We start from the raw sequence: 13,265 nt of genomic DNA on the forward strand, positions 1-13,265 counted from the left end.
TATATATATAATGATAGCAAATATGCCTTTGGCTTTTAATGTTGGATGTAGGAAGCCGTCTCATTTATTAAACGTAATATTATGCTTTAATTTAATGGTTTGTGTTCGAAATGTACAATCAAACTATATCAGAAATTAGCTGTTCTTTAAGAGGGGGAAAAAAAAAGTAAATGTCAACTCATTGATAAATTTTTAAGCATTTGAAGTTAATGCAATGTAAGATTTAACCGTCTAATTAAAAACAATTATAAAGATAATTTCATTCGTCGATGAAATATTTTTAAAATCTTCTTTGCTGATATGTATATTTAAATCTCCTCAAAAAAAAAAAAAAAAAAAAATCTTTCTTCAAGAGGTGTCTCATTTCTATTAAGTTTTATAGGTCATTTCAAACTTTTTTCTTAGAACCTATATCTAAACCTATTGAAGGAGCATAAACACTTAAAATATTAAAAATTTTATTATGAACAGTAATCTTAAGAGATATAATTCTATATCTAATTCTATTTATTCTTACAACATTATCTTTTAAACTCATCTATAAATACACCTATACTATTTCTAGTGCAACTCTTACCTGGATACCAAAGTTTTAAATATAAATTATCAATCTCCTCATCCTTTTCTCCAACCCATTTAGTTTCTTGAATACATAAAGTATTTATCTTTCTATGAATTATAATATCAATTAATTCCATTAATTTACATTAATTTACCATTAATTTACTTGTGAGAATACATATATTATAAGTTCATAATATAATATTAATTTCATTAGCTAACTACTTTACCCGCATCCATCTGTAATGTGGGAACTCTTTGCTTATTTGACACTACACCTGGACACTATGTAACGACTCTTGTACATTTTTCATTGTATTTAAGTCATATAGTGCACCGCTTTCAGGGGACGCCCTAACATTACATAATGATCAAAATGATTAATATCATGACATTTATAGAAATTTTATGCTAGCTGTCAACAACCTAACACAACCCTCCACTTTTCACATCTAAGACTTGGAATCTAATAACATCAATGTTACAAAAAAAAAAAAAAAATCTCTTTTGCATATAGGATTTGAACCTGCCCCCAAAGGCAACACATGAGTGGACATATTAAATATGAAGTGATCAAATAAAATTTTCCTAATTAATGGTTCTAATTAGGAAAATTTAAGAAGAAATACCATTCAAAATCACATATTAAATAAACTTAAATATGATAATTATATATGTTCTTTTATATTGCCAAACATATAAAACAAGTGAATTATTCCAAACTAAAAAAATAAAAGAAATAAAACACAAAATTAAAACAAATCCAAACACCCACCAATGCTATCCAAGATGCCTGCCATATAGCAGCAGCACTCATCATATCTATTACTACAATCAGCACTAAAGAATACTACTTCACATTTAGCGCTCGCAAAATGCCTGAATTTCACATCTACCCTTTTTGCCATAGCAAAGTGCCAAACTACAACAAAATTTGAAAATCCATAAAAAAATGTCTTTTTTATAGAACTCTCTCTTCCTATTGATTCAATCCCAGCAGAAAGCATCATCCCTGAGACTTTGCCAAACAATAAAACATATAAACATTAAGAGTTAGTAGACTAAAGATTGTAGCGTGAGTCTCGCCGCAGCAGCAGCAGCTAAAGTTTCATCAGTGGGATCATCTTTTGCAGCAGCAAGAGCTGACAAGTAGCCCATTCTTGCTTCTTCCATTTTCACCAAGTCAATTCCTTTGATGTCCTCCTGCTTGAATCCCAATCATTATATATAAAAAAAACATGAAAATTTTAGGTCAGTCTGTATAAAAGTATAAAGGGACATTAACATACATACCAATTCCTCTGTAAAACTTTACTTCATATTACCCAAATCTTTCATATCACATGAAAATACCATCATTTTAATTTTAAAAACGTAAATTGCACATTTTCATGCGTAGGTAAGATGACATGTACGTAAATACAAAAGAATCGACTGGTATGCATGTAAATCTTCCAAGTATCATTTGTGTGCCCTATAAAGAAATTAATACATATCAATTTAAAGATAGATTTTCTAAAATACCATTTATTAGAGTTCATAAATATCACAATAGGTAAATTTCTAAAATGCCATCTTTCTTAACACCATATCCAATACCTTTAATAGAGAGGCTATTTCGGCTCTTATTTTCAAGTATTTGCAGACAATATCAAAACTTATTATACAGCTTGAGACTAAAATTACCCTTCACAAATACTCTGGAGACAATTCTAATTATTTTTACAATGATTTTAGCAAGTTTCTATGACTTACGTAAGTACATGATAAAAGGCAGAGCATGTGCTGCTAGACTTGACTGAGAACTTGACGTTAATTGCAAAGCTTATTCTTGTAGAAAATGTAGGGTGTGCCAAAACAAATGGTTTGATGGTTAAAAATTTTAATTATTAGATTATTAATTATTCTATGATATTTTATTAGTTCATTTTAGTAGTTTAATACTTTTTTTTTAAGATAAACATGCTTTGCAGAACACATTCCAGTGAATTATCTGTGGACCTAGACTGTAATATCCCATTATCGAGATGGAAGATAGAGGAAAGAAACGACTTACTTAAGAGTCGATCGGCACCGGCGGGGGAAGTGGAGAACTCTTAGGATCGTGTGGTTGCGGTAAGTGTTGTTAGGGCAAAGAGAAAGGAGCGTAGAGAGGAGCTGTCAGTGTCGGTGCCTAGCCGTGTGCAAGGGAGTTGAAGATGAAGAAATTGCAGCAGCTCTGCGAGGAGCTCTCATGTGTAATGGAGAGCACACAAATGACCAAGGTTTAAGATTAATAAATAAAATCTTGATGAAAGAGCTAATAGAATAGTTATACAAAAATTGTAAAAAAAAAAAGAGTTAAATTTAAGTTAACTTAAATTAATAATTATATCCATTCAGACCTGAAATTATAGAAGAAGAAAGTTCGATAGAAAATTTATGAATATATAATGTTGACATGCTTTGAGATGTGACTTGCGGTCAGTTTAAATTTCGAGTGCAAAATTTTTATAAAAGAGGAAGATTATAACGTCCTATTACCGAGAAGAAAGAATCGAAGAGTTAAAATTGTGGGAGAGGAAACAACTAGCTTAGCAGAAGAGAAGAGGAAGCGAGGAGACGCGAAACTGAAGAGGAAGGGGAGGAATCGAACAATCAAGAGGATGAAGGAAGGAGATGCCGCGAGAAGGTTCATGTCGTAGAGTAAGAGATTATCGTTTTAACATTGCAGGAGAGTTCAACACACACTCAGATGAAAGAAAACAAAAAGTAGAAACAACATAAGTTTTAACGTAAAAAACCAATAAAAAAAAAATCACGGGGTCTGACTCAATTGAGGAGATTCACCATAAATTAGTGATTACAATTATGACCACTTATCCCATAGGAGGGAAAGACAGTCTCTAAGTTACAACATTGATGCGCGCATGAACTTATAAGAAGTGGATGACACCAATGATGATCGACAACAACAGACAAGTGGTGGTCGTCTGTGCTTTAGTGATATCGAACTTCAGCTCCTCTAAGTTTCAGTCTTCTTCACGCTTTAAGGTCTCCCATCCTCATGAGAGGGGTAGGACTCTTTTTTTAGAGTCTTAATTGCAATTAATGAAGGAATATGAACAACTTTGATTGGACAGTCTGGAGAAATTCTCTCGATCAGACGATGTTTGATGAACATTTGAGTGCCTTACAATATTAGAATTTAGCGATCTTGGGCTTATTGGATTCGTCTTGTCAAGACGCTCGACTTAACTATAAGCTCACCAGAATCGACATCCGTTTGACGTTTCAGATATGTTTAGAAAGCATCCAAAAGTAGTTTAATGGCTTGATTTGGTTTGTATTTAACCAATTTTGTTACCATTGTGTCTGTCTTGTTGAGCTAGTTAATTTGACTTTATTTTTCCGAAGTCAGAGCTCTAGGTGACTTTTAATCGAAGTTTGAAAGTTTCTTGCTTAAAAGATTGCCTCGATATCTGTGCATACCTTGAGATTCATGCTAGAAGTTGGATTTGTTAAAAATTGTATCTATTGTGCCCCTATTTTTGGGCGACACTAATCTTATCGCCCGAAAATATCTCAATCTTGCAAGTTTGAATATTTGGGATTACTCTACGCTATGATGATAATCTATTAATTTGCTTCTAAGGTTGTTGTGGCTTCTCAATCGTGCGAAAGTTTGCAATTAAATTTAACACGTGCATTTTATATAAAAAGGAATTACGTACCTTTTCAAACTCGTGTCTTTTAAGATTCGTATCCCCTTATGCTTATATTTTCTGAGGCTTGTGCATTCTTTGACTTATGCATTTCCAGAGCTTCAATTGCATTGGTGTTTTCTAAGGTCATTAATGTACCTCTCCCTTCTGAGGCTTATAGTATTTTGACGTCCTTGATCTACCTGTGTTTTCTGAGACTTGTAGTCTTCTAAGATCTTTGAGTGGAGACATTGTTAACCATTTGCTCTTTTGGTGTCTTTCTAGTGAGAGCTCTATTCACTACTAGCTTCTCATCGAAACTTGCCTCTTGGGCTTATCTTCTAGGGGCATGATAGCTTCCCATCGAGTTTTGCCTCTTGAGCTCGACTTCCAGGAGTACCAGATATTTCCATTGAGTTTTGTCTCCTGGGTTCGACTTTCACAGGTATAGTAGCTTCCCATCGAGACTTGGCTCCTAGGCTTGTCTTTTAGGAGCACCGTAGCTTTCCATTGAGTCATGTCTCCTGGGCTCAACTTCCAGGAGTATGGGTGAAAAGTTTGTCAGTCGCTGTGAATGTTTGATTTTTCCTAGGTTGTTAGTTGAAGTGAGTCTATCTTACAATTGTAGCTTATGTTGGAGCAGAGTTGAAAGGAGAATCCATTAAGGTTGCAAGGCCCCTCCTGGGTTGTATAGCGGGAGACGCTCTACAGCGTTAACTCGTAATGGAAAGCGACACGTAAAATCCACCAAGGATGGTTGACCTATCCTAAATTGTTGGTCGAAGCTTTTACTCGACGACCATAACTATTTGAAAGAGGTCAAAGAAAATCCATTAAAGATTTTTAACCTATCCAATGTTGTTAGTAGAAGCTTCTACTTGACAACCGTAGACTGCGATAGAAGAGGTTGAATCGACCCTCCTTAGAATCGATTAAGCACAAAACGAGTGTTAGAGATGTTGTGTTTCTCGAGACTGGGCATAGGTCGCAATGAACCATATTTTTTCTTAGAAATATAGTTGTAGCCATTCTCAAGAATGATGTTTGACAACTTGTCAGTTGTTGTTTTTAAATTTGTTGTTTCTCCTCCGACGTGTTTTCCACACAAGATTGTAAAATAACCCATGTATTGAACCTTTCGAAGAGATCGGCTTCCTGATACGGTTGAGGAAGAACTCTAGGACGGAAAGTGTTATTATGAAGTTGGCCCCCACTTTGGAAGCAATTCCCGAAGACTTGACGTCTGAATGAAATGTGGGATGACAACCTACCACAGTAGTGCCTAAGGCGTTAACGTGAATGACCTTTCGAGACTGAAGTGAAGGTTGCCCTCCCAAAGAAGTTGTGAAAAACTTTGTGTCTGAATAGGATGCAAGAAGACCGCCCCACTACAATCGTGTCTGGGGCTTTGACCTGAACAACCTTTTGAGACTGCAGTGAATGTTGCCCCCCACATCAAAGAATGCTTTAGAGATGACCTTCAAAATACAAAGGAGGTTCCTTCGTCAGTTGGATGATGTACAACATTGAAAAACGAAGAAGGGGCTCTGTGTCTCAGAGTTCGAGATAGTGCCGAACTAGACTTCGATTTCTACAGACAACGACAAACTGATGAAGCTTCCAAAAGCAGATTAATGGCTTGATCAGAGCATGATTGGTTTGAATTGGACAAATTTTGGTATCATTGTGTTCTTCTCGTTGAACTGGTCAGTTTGATTATTATTTTGTTGAAATTGAAGCTCTAGGCGACTTTAAATCGAAGTTTGAATGTTGCTTGCAAGATTGCTCAGATATCTATTACATGCTTTGAGATTCGTGTTGCATGCTAGATTTATTGATGATGCAATATCTATCCATATATATATATATATATAGTACCGTGTCCATGTCAGTTGGTAAAAAATCCGCTTCGGCAGTGTGAGTCACCTCTAGTCTGGGGGTCAAATCCCACCATTTTTAGGGAGTGGTACTCGAATAGCTAGACGCATAAAGGATGACCGAGGCTCGAATAATAGCCTTTGGCTATTCCTTTAATATATATATATATTAATATATGTATATATATATATATATATACATATATTAATGTTGCATGATACCCAAATGGAAATGATTATTTGACTTCTAGATGCATGTCGAATCAAGTTTGTTTCATACATGAATGTGCCTGTTATTATTAATGAATAAAGCAATGAGTTATTCACAATAATATTAAATGAGTCTCAAGACATATTAATTAAAGAATAATTAGCTATCAGAATTATTTTTGTTGATAAAAGAGATCGTATTTATGAGCAATTTTTGAGATAATTCAATGTGTCCCCGCTAAAAAAGAATTATGGCTTTGCTCCTATCTCCCATCATACCATAAAATATTATCCTATCATAAGTCACAACATATTTATCTTACTATACCTGTATTGGATGGTGCTTGTACTATTTTTCTATTGAACGAGTAAAAATGAAAAAAAATAAAAGATCCTACTAAAATTCAAGTACAAACCAATGAATTCAAAAGCAACTTTAAATAAAGAAGACAATCAATACAACAAGTTTATGTGTTCAAAAACAATTGTAGACTTTGACCTTCGTATAAATTCACTTAGCTTGATCGCGTGAATGCCACTGTTAATACTCTTTCATCATATTTTTGGCATGGGTTGAAGGTCTTTCATAAATACCAACGAATCATCAGATGTATACCTTGCTTTATATTTGATAAGATACCTCGGATATTCATCATCCATAATAATCATAATTTCAAAATAAAAAATTGTAATTACATATAACTCAAGGAGTTCTCTGATGATTTGCTTCTCCGATTAAGTTAGCATTGTTGGTAGTTCATGGAATAAAGTCAGCCAGCCACATTGAATTGGAATAATGCAAGCATGCTTTGGATTTTTAACTCAACATCATTTTGTTCCTATACCCCACAAAATTATATGTGCAGCTTAATTTTATAGCAGCCAATATCATGAAAGTTCCGATGCAAATTTATTTGGTTGCAAGCAAACCATCCACTTTATCACCCCACCTAAATCTCAAGTACCTTCTATGATATCGATTATAAACTTGTAAATATAATTGTCAACTAACTTCCATCTTCATGTAAGACATGCATATGCTATGTACAAAATTGTGCAAGCTCACTAGGTTTACATGTAATAAGTAAATTAAATCTTCATGCATTCTAAAATATTATTAGGAGTAGCTTTATTATATGGATTAACACCAACAAATCTATCTATACATGAATTACATGAAAATCAGTCATGTCCAAACCCAAAAGATGATCTTGAATCAAACATCATAACAAATCTTTGAAACTACCTTTTAATACTTTAATCTAATCATGTCATGAGATAATAATATAGTAGAAAAGAGTTATCTGTAACTAACTAGCAAATTTAACATCCCTCACAAAGAGTTGTCTTTAGAAGTTCATGTAGCCTAATAATTTTACCAAAGAATACTATCTTGATGTGTAAAAAAAAATTTTGCCACACGTAATTATATCATTTTAGAAAATATATTCATAAAAATGAAATAGACTAAATTAAATCTTCCCACAATGAGTGTGGAATTTAGCAATCATTCTTGACCGTACAATCAATCATTATTAAAACCAAAAAATAGTTGGGTGAGGCTAATGATAATTATGGTAATCATAAAAACAATAAAAACCACAGCTGCTCAAAGATTTTCCATTCTTAGATTAGATGATATGCTTGAGAGAATGGTTTGCGGCGTGTTTATGATGATTAACTTCAAAGTGGTTATCATCATGTCTGAATGCGCGACATGATGAATTGAATTGCTTTTAAAAATTAGAATGAATTATAGATTACTTCGTTGCAAGATTTAAGTTGATTAATAGACCAAAAATTTTGTAGGAACTATTGAACAATTTACTCTGACATGTTAGAGGTTTTCTAGTCAGACTAAAACTTTTACTTGTTAATTTCTTTTTACATAAATCAACTACATGTATTTTAGTAATAGTTTAAAAAAATAGGTAAATATGATATATCACAAAGAGGTAAAAGCTCACGAAGAAGCTTTTCAGTATATAATCCTTAAAATAATAATAATAAAAGATTAATGATATCAGGTAAAATCAAATATTTATTAGCATGCTCTTTATTATACAAAAACCAATATAACTTCCAAGCTTTCTCAATCAAACAATTGATGACAAGAAATGTATAAAAGCTTGCTATTGTTGCTTTGGTGTGGATTCGTTAATAGAACTAACATGATAACCTTGGTTTAAAGGGATAAAAAAAAACTATCTTCTTTATCTTAGCTTTTGAAAATATATGTGTTTGACTACCCAAAGTAACATCTAGGTCATTCAATCATGAACTAAAAATATAATAGACAATTTTTAAAATTTTCATGCATTCAAAGGATGATTTTGACAAGGTATTCATGTAACTCCTACTATCAATAGTGATTTAGTATGATTCATCAATTATACCAATATGAACACTACTTATGAATACTAAGACATGTTGGAATCCTACTCATATGCTAATCGAACAAGCTTTTGGTCACAAGTGTTTCATACCCATAGAACCATAGAAAAAGTTTTTGGGTCAAGCTTAACATCAAAGAATGGTGTCAAAATTTTCACCTTTCGAAGCATGTTTGCCATTTATATCACACTTTGGGTCTATGTGGATAGGATTATCAATATGGTGATTTGCAGGTAAATAATGGTGCTATAAACTAGGATCGATTGTTGAGATACTATAAATTGTACAATAATTGCATTGTGATAAAATCCAATTTTTTTTTAAAAAATCTAAAATAAATATGTTGTTTGCTTGATCAATATTAACATATAAGTTCGCAAGTGTTTTAATGTGCTCCTCAATAGAAAGGGGCATGCAACATAGAAAACATTTATGTGCACACATAGTTGTCTAGCTCCACTAGTTTAATCCTACCCCTCAGAAGAGTTAGCTCACAAAGAATTTGACATTGTGCAATATGCATTCCAATGGATTATTCATTAAAAAACAATTTTAAGAAATTGTTAGCACCGACTAGTGTTCAAGTTAGTGAAGATAGCAATAAAATATTTTTCAGCTCCACTAGTTTATTTGCAACATAGAAAACATTTATGTGCACACATAGTTGTCCAGGTCCACTAGTTTGACCCTATCCCTCAGAAGAGTTAGCTCACAAAGAATTTGACATTGTTCAATATGCATTGCAATGGATTATTCATTAAAAACAATTTTAAGAAATTGTCAGCACCGACTAGGTTCAAGTTAGTGAAGATGGCAATAAAATATTTTTCAGCTAGGGTGGAAAAGGATGGATAGAATGATTCATCTTGGGTCTCCTTAATTGTAAGAAAATCATATGGTGAATTATGAAAATAGAGAAATCTCTCACATTTATTCCTATAATCTCTTATCAAATCCTATTTTACAAAATTCTAAAATTTGACCATTTTCAACTGTGTGAACACGATTTATAGGCGTGGGCTCTCGAGTGAAGCAAGAATCCTCATGCCTTGATATCAAATAAATTGAACGGAAAATATAATCATATCTACACCATTCATACAAATAACACATGAAAGTAGTCAATTCTATATCCATTTATCTCATACCTTTCTAAACAATGATGTGAAATAATTATATTTAGATATTCGATCAACAAATATTTCAAAGAAGTAAACTAATTAATACAAAAAATTATTTAATACAATTACTACATAATACAAAAGAGAAATCTAGATTAATGTGAATATGCTGACGGATATTATGCAATGAAAATTGAAATCATATAGTATAATATATTAAATCACAATAATTTTTAATAAATCAACTAAAGACCAAAACCCTAAATGTGCCACAAATTTGATTAAATCTAATCAAGCAATATAACCCGGACCCAGTTAACAAAGAAGAAAATTAAAGAAAGTTGTTGAGAAATAAATGAGATAAAATTAATTGAATCAACAAGGTTGGTACCATTCCACAAGTTTTCTTTAAGCATAACACACTTGGGATGAAGCGGACTTGAAATCCAATGGAAAGTTTTTTTCTTTTTTTTTTTAATATGATAGAACTTAGCAGCATTACTTATCATAAGGTAACATCACGCTATAAAATGATATCAATATTAAGACGTAATAATGGCCCACAAATCAAACTTTAGATCCTTGCACCAACTAGATCTTAAGGTACTCACGATAACTGCTTTATGCTGAACACAAAGCATACACATATGATTTTTCATACACAGTTTTATAGACAGTACGCATGCTTGTTGAATAAAGAGGCTAGCAATATGCTAGTGGCTTCTTAATCAAGATTTAAAATTCTTTGGATCTTCATTAAATTAATTGTTGCTTTAGCACATATTCTTTGATGAAGTGAAAGAAAGTATACTTAAATGAAGGATGTCATACAATGGATGATTGTTGACACAATACATTGACCAAGATAATGTTGCTTTATCCATACATGGTTTTCGTTCCAACCAAATTCGACCTTTATTCAAGTTTCAATGATGGTATTTTGCCCTCAAGGTGAGGGCTTTGGCCTTCGTTTGCTTCAAACTCAAGATACTCAACAACACCATTCTTGATTCAAACTAACGCTGTTAATGTTTAAGTTTGAGCAAACAATCAAGCAATTTAGGTGAGCCAGAATAACATTCCAAACTTCAAATTAATATTTCACAAAAAAAAAAAAAACAAAATTGCTGCTATATTTTATCCTCTTCATTTGGTTCTTACATGAAAAAAGCAGGGAAGAGCAAACTATGAAAAATAACTAGCAAAACATAGATTTAGCATAATTGTCATCAAATTCAAGCTTCCTAAAAATGCTTATGTCGTTAGATTGCTCGGCATGAAAGAATTAGTGAAATATTTATAATTTTTTTATCAGCAAATCTTCACTGATTCACAGTACATTAAAAAGAAGATACCATCCTAACAAAGAAAGAAGGATGTACATACTAGATGGGGAAGCGGTTCAAAAGAAGTATCATCAATGCATGGAAAAGAGTCACTATTTGCAATTGCTTCAAACAAAGTCATCATTGCACTAATCTCTAATTCATTAGAGACAGCATCAACTTGAAGTTCCTCTAATTTTTTCTTTGACATCTCAGCTTCCCACTCTATCTTTTCCAAGGCAGCTTGTTTGTCAGCAAGTTTGATCTGTCGAATAAAAGTTACTAGTTGAAAGGTCGTTTATGCAAATAAATGGACTTCCACAAAAAACTACCACTTACAAATTAGATTTGAAAGTGACATTTAATGTTATGATAGTGAATAACAAAAAAAAAAAAAAAATAATGCAGTTACACCACATTGTGTTTGTATTTAACATTCAGTCAAAAGAAGTCAAGGAACAAATTTCCTTGAACATTAAAAAATCAACAGATTAGCCGAACTGCTAACTTCTAAAGTAAAATTTCACCATTAACAAGCAGATGCAATTATTAACTATAATTAAAAAGAAATTTGAAAATCAGTGATTTATAAATCATCACCAATATGTGATAAACATAAAAAAAATCCTTCCAACAAGGCAACAGAAGCATATTATTAAAGACAAGGATAACTAAAATTGATTAATTACCTTAGCATTATGTAACTGCACATTGGTAGATTTGATCAATGCATCCTTCTCAACAACTTGGCGTCTCAGTTCACCTACTGATGCATGAGTTTCATTCACTTGATTAGTTAAACTCTCAGCAGATTTTAACGCTTCCTCCTTCTCTATTAACTTTTTCTGTAGCTCAGCAACTTGATCCCGTAAGAAAAGAAGCTCATTTATATCATTTTGGACACTTTCTTCTGCATCCCTCGTTGTCTTTATCGAATTAGTCTGAGCCACTTTTTTGCTCTTGTAATCTGCACCCTGCTGTAAAATGGTACTTGGGAGTGATAGACGCCACACATGCTTCAAAATTTAAATTTGAAAATCTATACAAAACTAAACACATTCTTACATAAAACTAACAGTGCTTAAACAAAATCACTCCCATGAACCTAGAGTTTTCATTTTTAGATAAACATGGTGATTTTCATGGAGAAAGAGACCTAAAGAAAGCTAAACAATCTAATGACAATGACAATCACAAAATAGAAAACGTCAGCTTATCTTGCTTTCTAACAAGTGAATGGTTCATATATCCAGTAAACGCCACTTAAGAACATCTCAATCAAATAATTTGCTTTATTAAAACAAATCGAAGATAAACTTCCTTTTTTTAATAAAAATAGTCTGCATAATTTTAGTACTAAGAATTTTATCAGAAGCCCAACCCTATGATTTAGAATTACACATCTCGGTGGCCATCACCAGAGAAAAATCAGACCATTCAATATGATCGCTAAAACAAGAAGTAAATCATACATGGATATCTCCATTTAGAGATACTATCTACTCGACATTAAAGTGTAACGATATAGAATCAGATCCAAAAGTTACCATTCATTTGCCCTAAAATCAATCGGGAGAAGAAAACATAGCAGTCAAAAGAACTGACCCTTCTCAGCTGAGGAGCTGGTGTGTGCACAATGGAAGCTCGCCGCGCAAAAGACGAACTCGCCCTCTTATCCTAAAATCCAGTAACAGAACATCAGTCCAAATGGATTCTCGCAATAGAGGTATTACCGCAAACTATTCTAACAAACAGAACACATACCATGAGTGATTCGACGAGAGGGACCATTTCAACGAGGTTTTTGAAAAGAACCCGATCCACATTGCTGCCGGAGCTGCTGTTCTCGGTAGATGTGGAAGGAGGGAGATCTCTCTCAGTGAAGCATCGCTGGGAGTCCGCCATTCGGCAGAGAAAGCAGATATCAGAGAAGTATCAGCGGCAAGAGGAGAATCGGAGATTAGAGGAGCAATGGAGGGAGACTGTAGCAGAATTGGATCGAGTGTTGAACGAGAGAAGCAAGGAAAGGTACAACGGGTCGAAACGTCAGTTATATTTTTAAAATCCTCGGCCGGCTAAAGCCACCAAGAGTTT

At 33.2% G+C, this 13,265-nt stretch overlaps 1 protein-coding gene across 5 annotated transcripts; it reads right to left on the bottom strand.

Annotated features, from left to right (window-relative positions):
- Window positions 1–1,310: 1,310 nt before the first annotated feature.
- LOC110031539 lies at window positions 1,311–13,207 on the bottom strand. 5 transcript variants are annotated; one of them, XM_020734788.1, is made up of 6 exons: window positions 12,936–13,207; window positions 12,777–12,848; window positions 11,861–12,148; window positions 11,233–11,436; window positions 2,618–2,789; window positions 1,723–1,764 (listed from the first exon to the last, which is right to left on the bottom strand). In XM_020734788.1, exons 1-5 carry the CDS (start codon window positions 13,074–13,076, stop codon window positions 2,658–2,660), a joined length of 837 nt encoding a protein of 278 aa, XP_020590447.1. In that variant the 5' UTR covers window positions 13,077–13,207; the 3' UTR covers window positions 1,723–1,764; window positions 2,618–2,657. The 5 variants fall into 5 exon arrangements, with proteins under 5 accessions (XP_020590446.1, XP_020590445.1, XP_020590444.1 ...); XM_020734787.1 differs by lacking the exon at window positions 2,618–2,789 and having other exon boundaries at window positions 1,311–1,767; window positions 11,861–12,145; XM_020734786.1 differs by lacking the exon at window positions 2,618–2,789 and having other exon boundaries at window positions 1,311–1,764.
- Between the last annotated feature and the right edge of the window lie 58 nt (window positions 13,208–13,265).

Source organism: Phalaenopsis equestris, unplaced genomic scaffold (assembly GCF_001263595.1).
Source record: "Phalaenopsis equestris unplaced genomic scaffold, ASM126359v1 Scaffold000840, whole genome shotgun sequence".
Classification (NCBI taxonomy): Eukaryota; Viridiplantae; Streptophyta; class Magnoliopsida; order Asparagales; family Orchidaceae; genus Phalaenopsis; species Phalaenopsis equestris.

Excerpts from the sequence above, each read along its gene's own strand:
- LOC110031539 (XM_020734785.1), bottom strand. The coding sequence starts at position 13,076 with ATGGCGGACTCCCAGCGATGCTTCACTGAGAGAGATCTCCCTCCTTCC. Across the intron at positions 12,149-12,776 it reads CAGCTCCTCAGCTGAGAAGG|CAGGGTGCAGATTACAAGAG; the intron begins GTCAGTTCTTTT and ends ACCATTTTACAG. Across the intron at positions 11,437-11,860 it reads TGCAGTTACATAATGCTAAG|ATCAAACTTGCTGACAAACA; the intron begins GTAATTAATCAA and ends TTTATTCGACAG.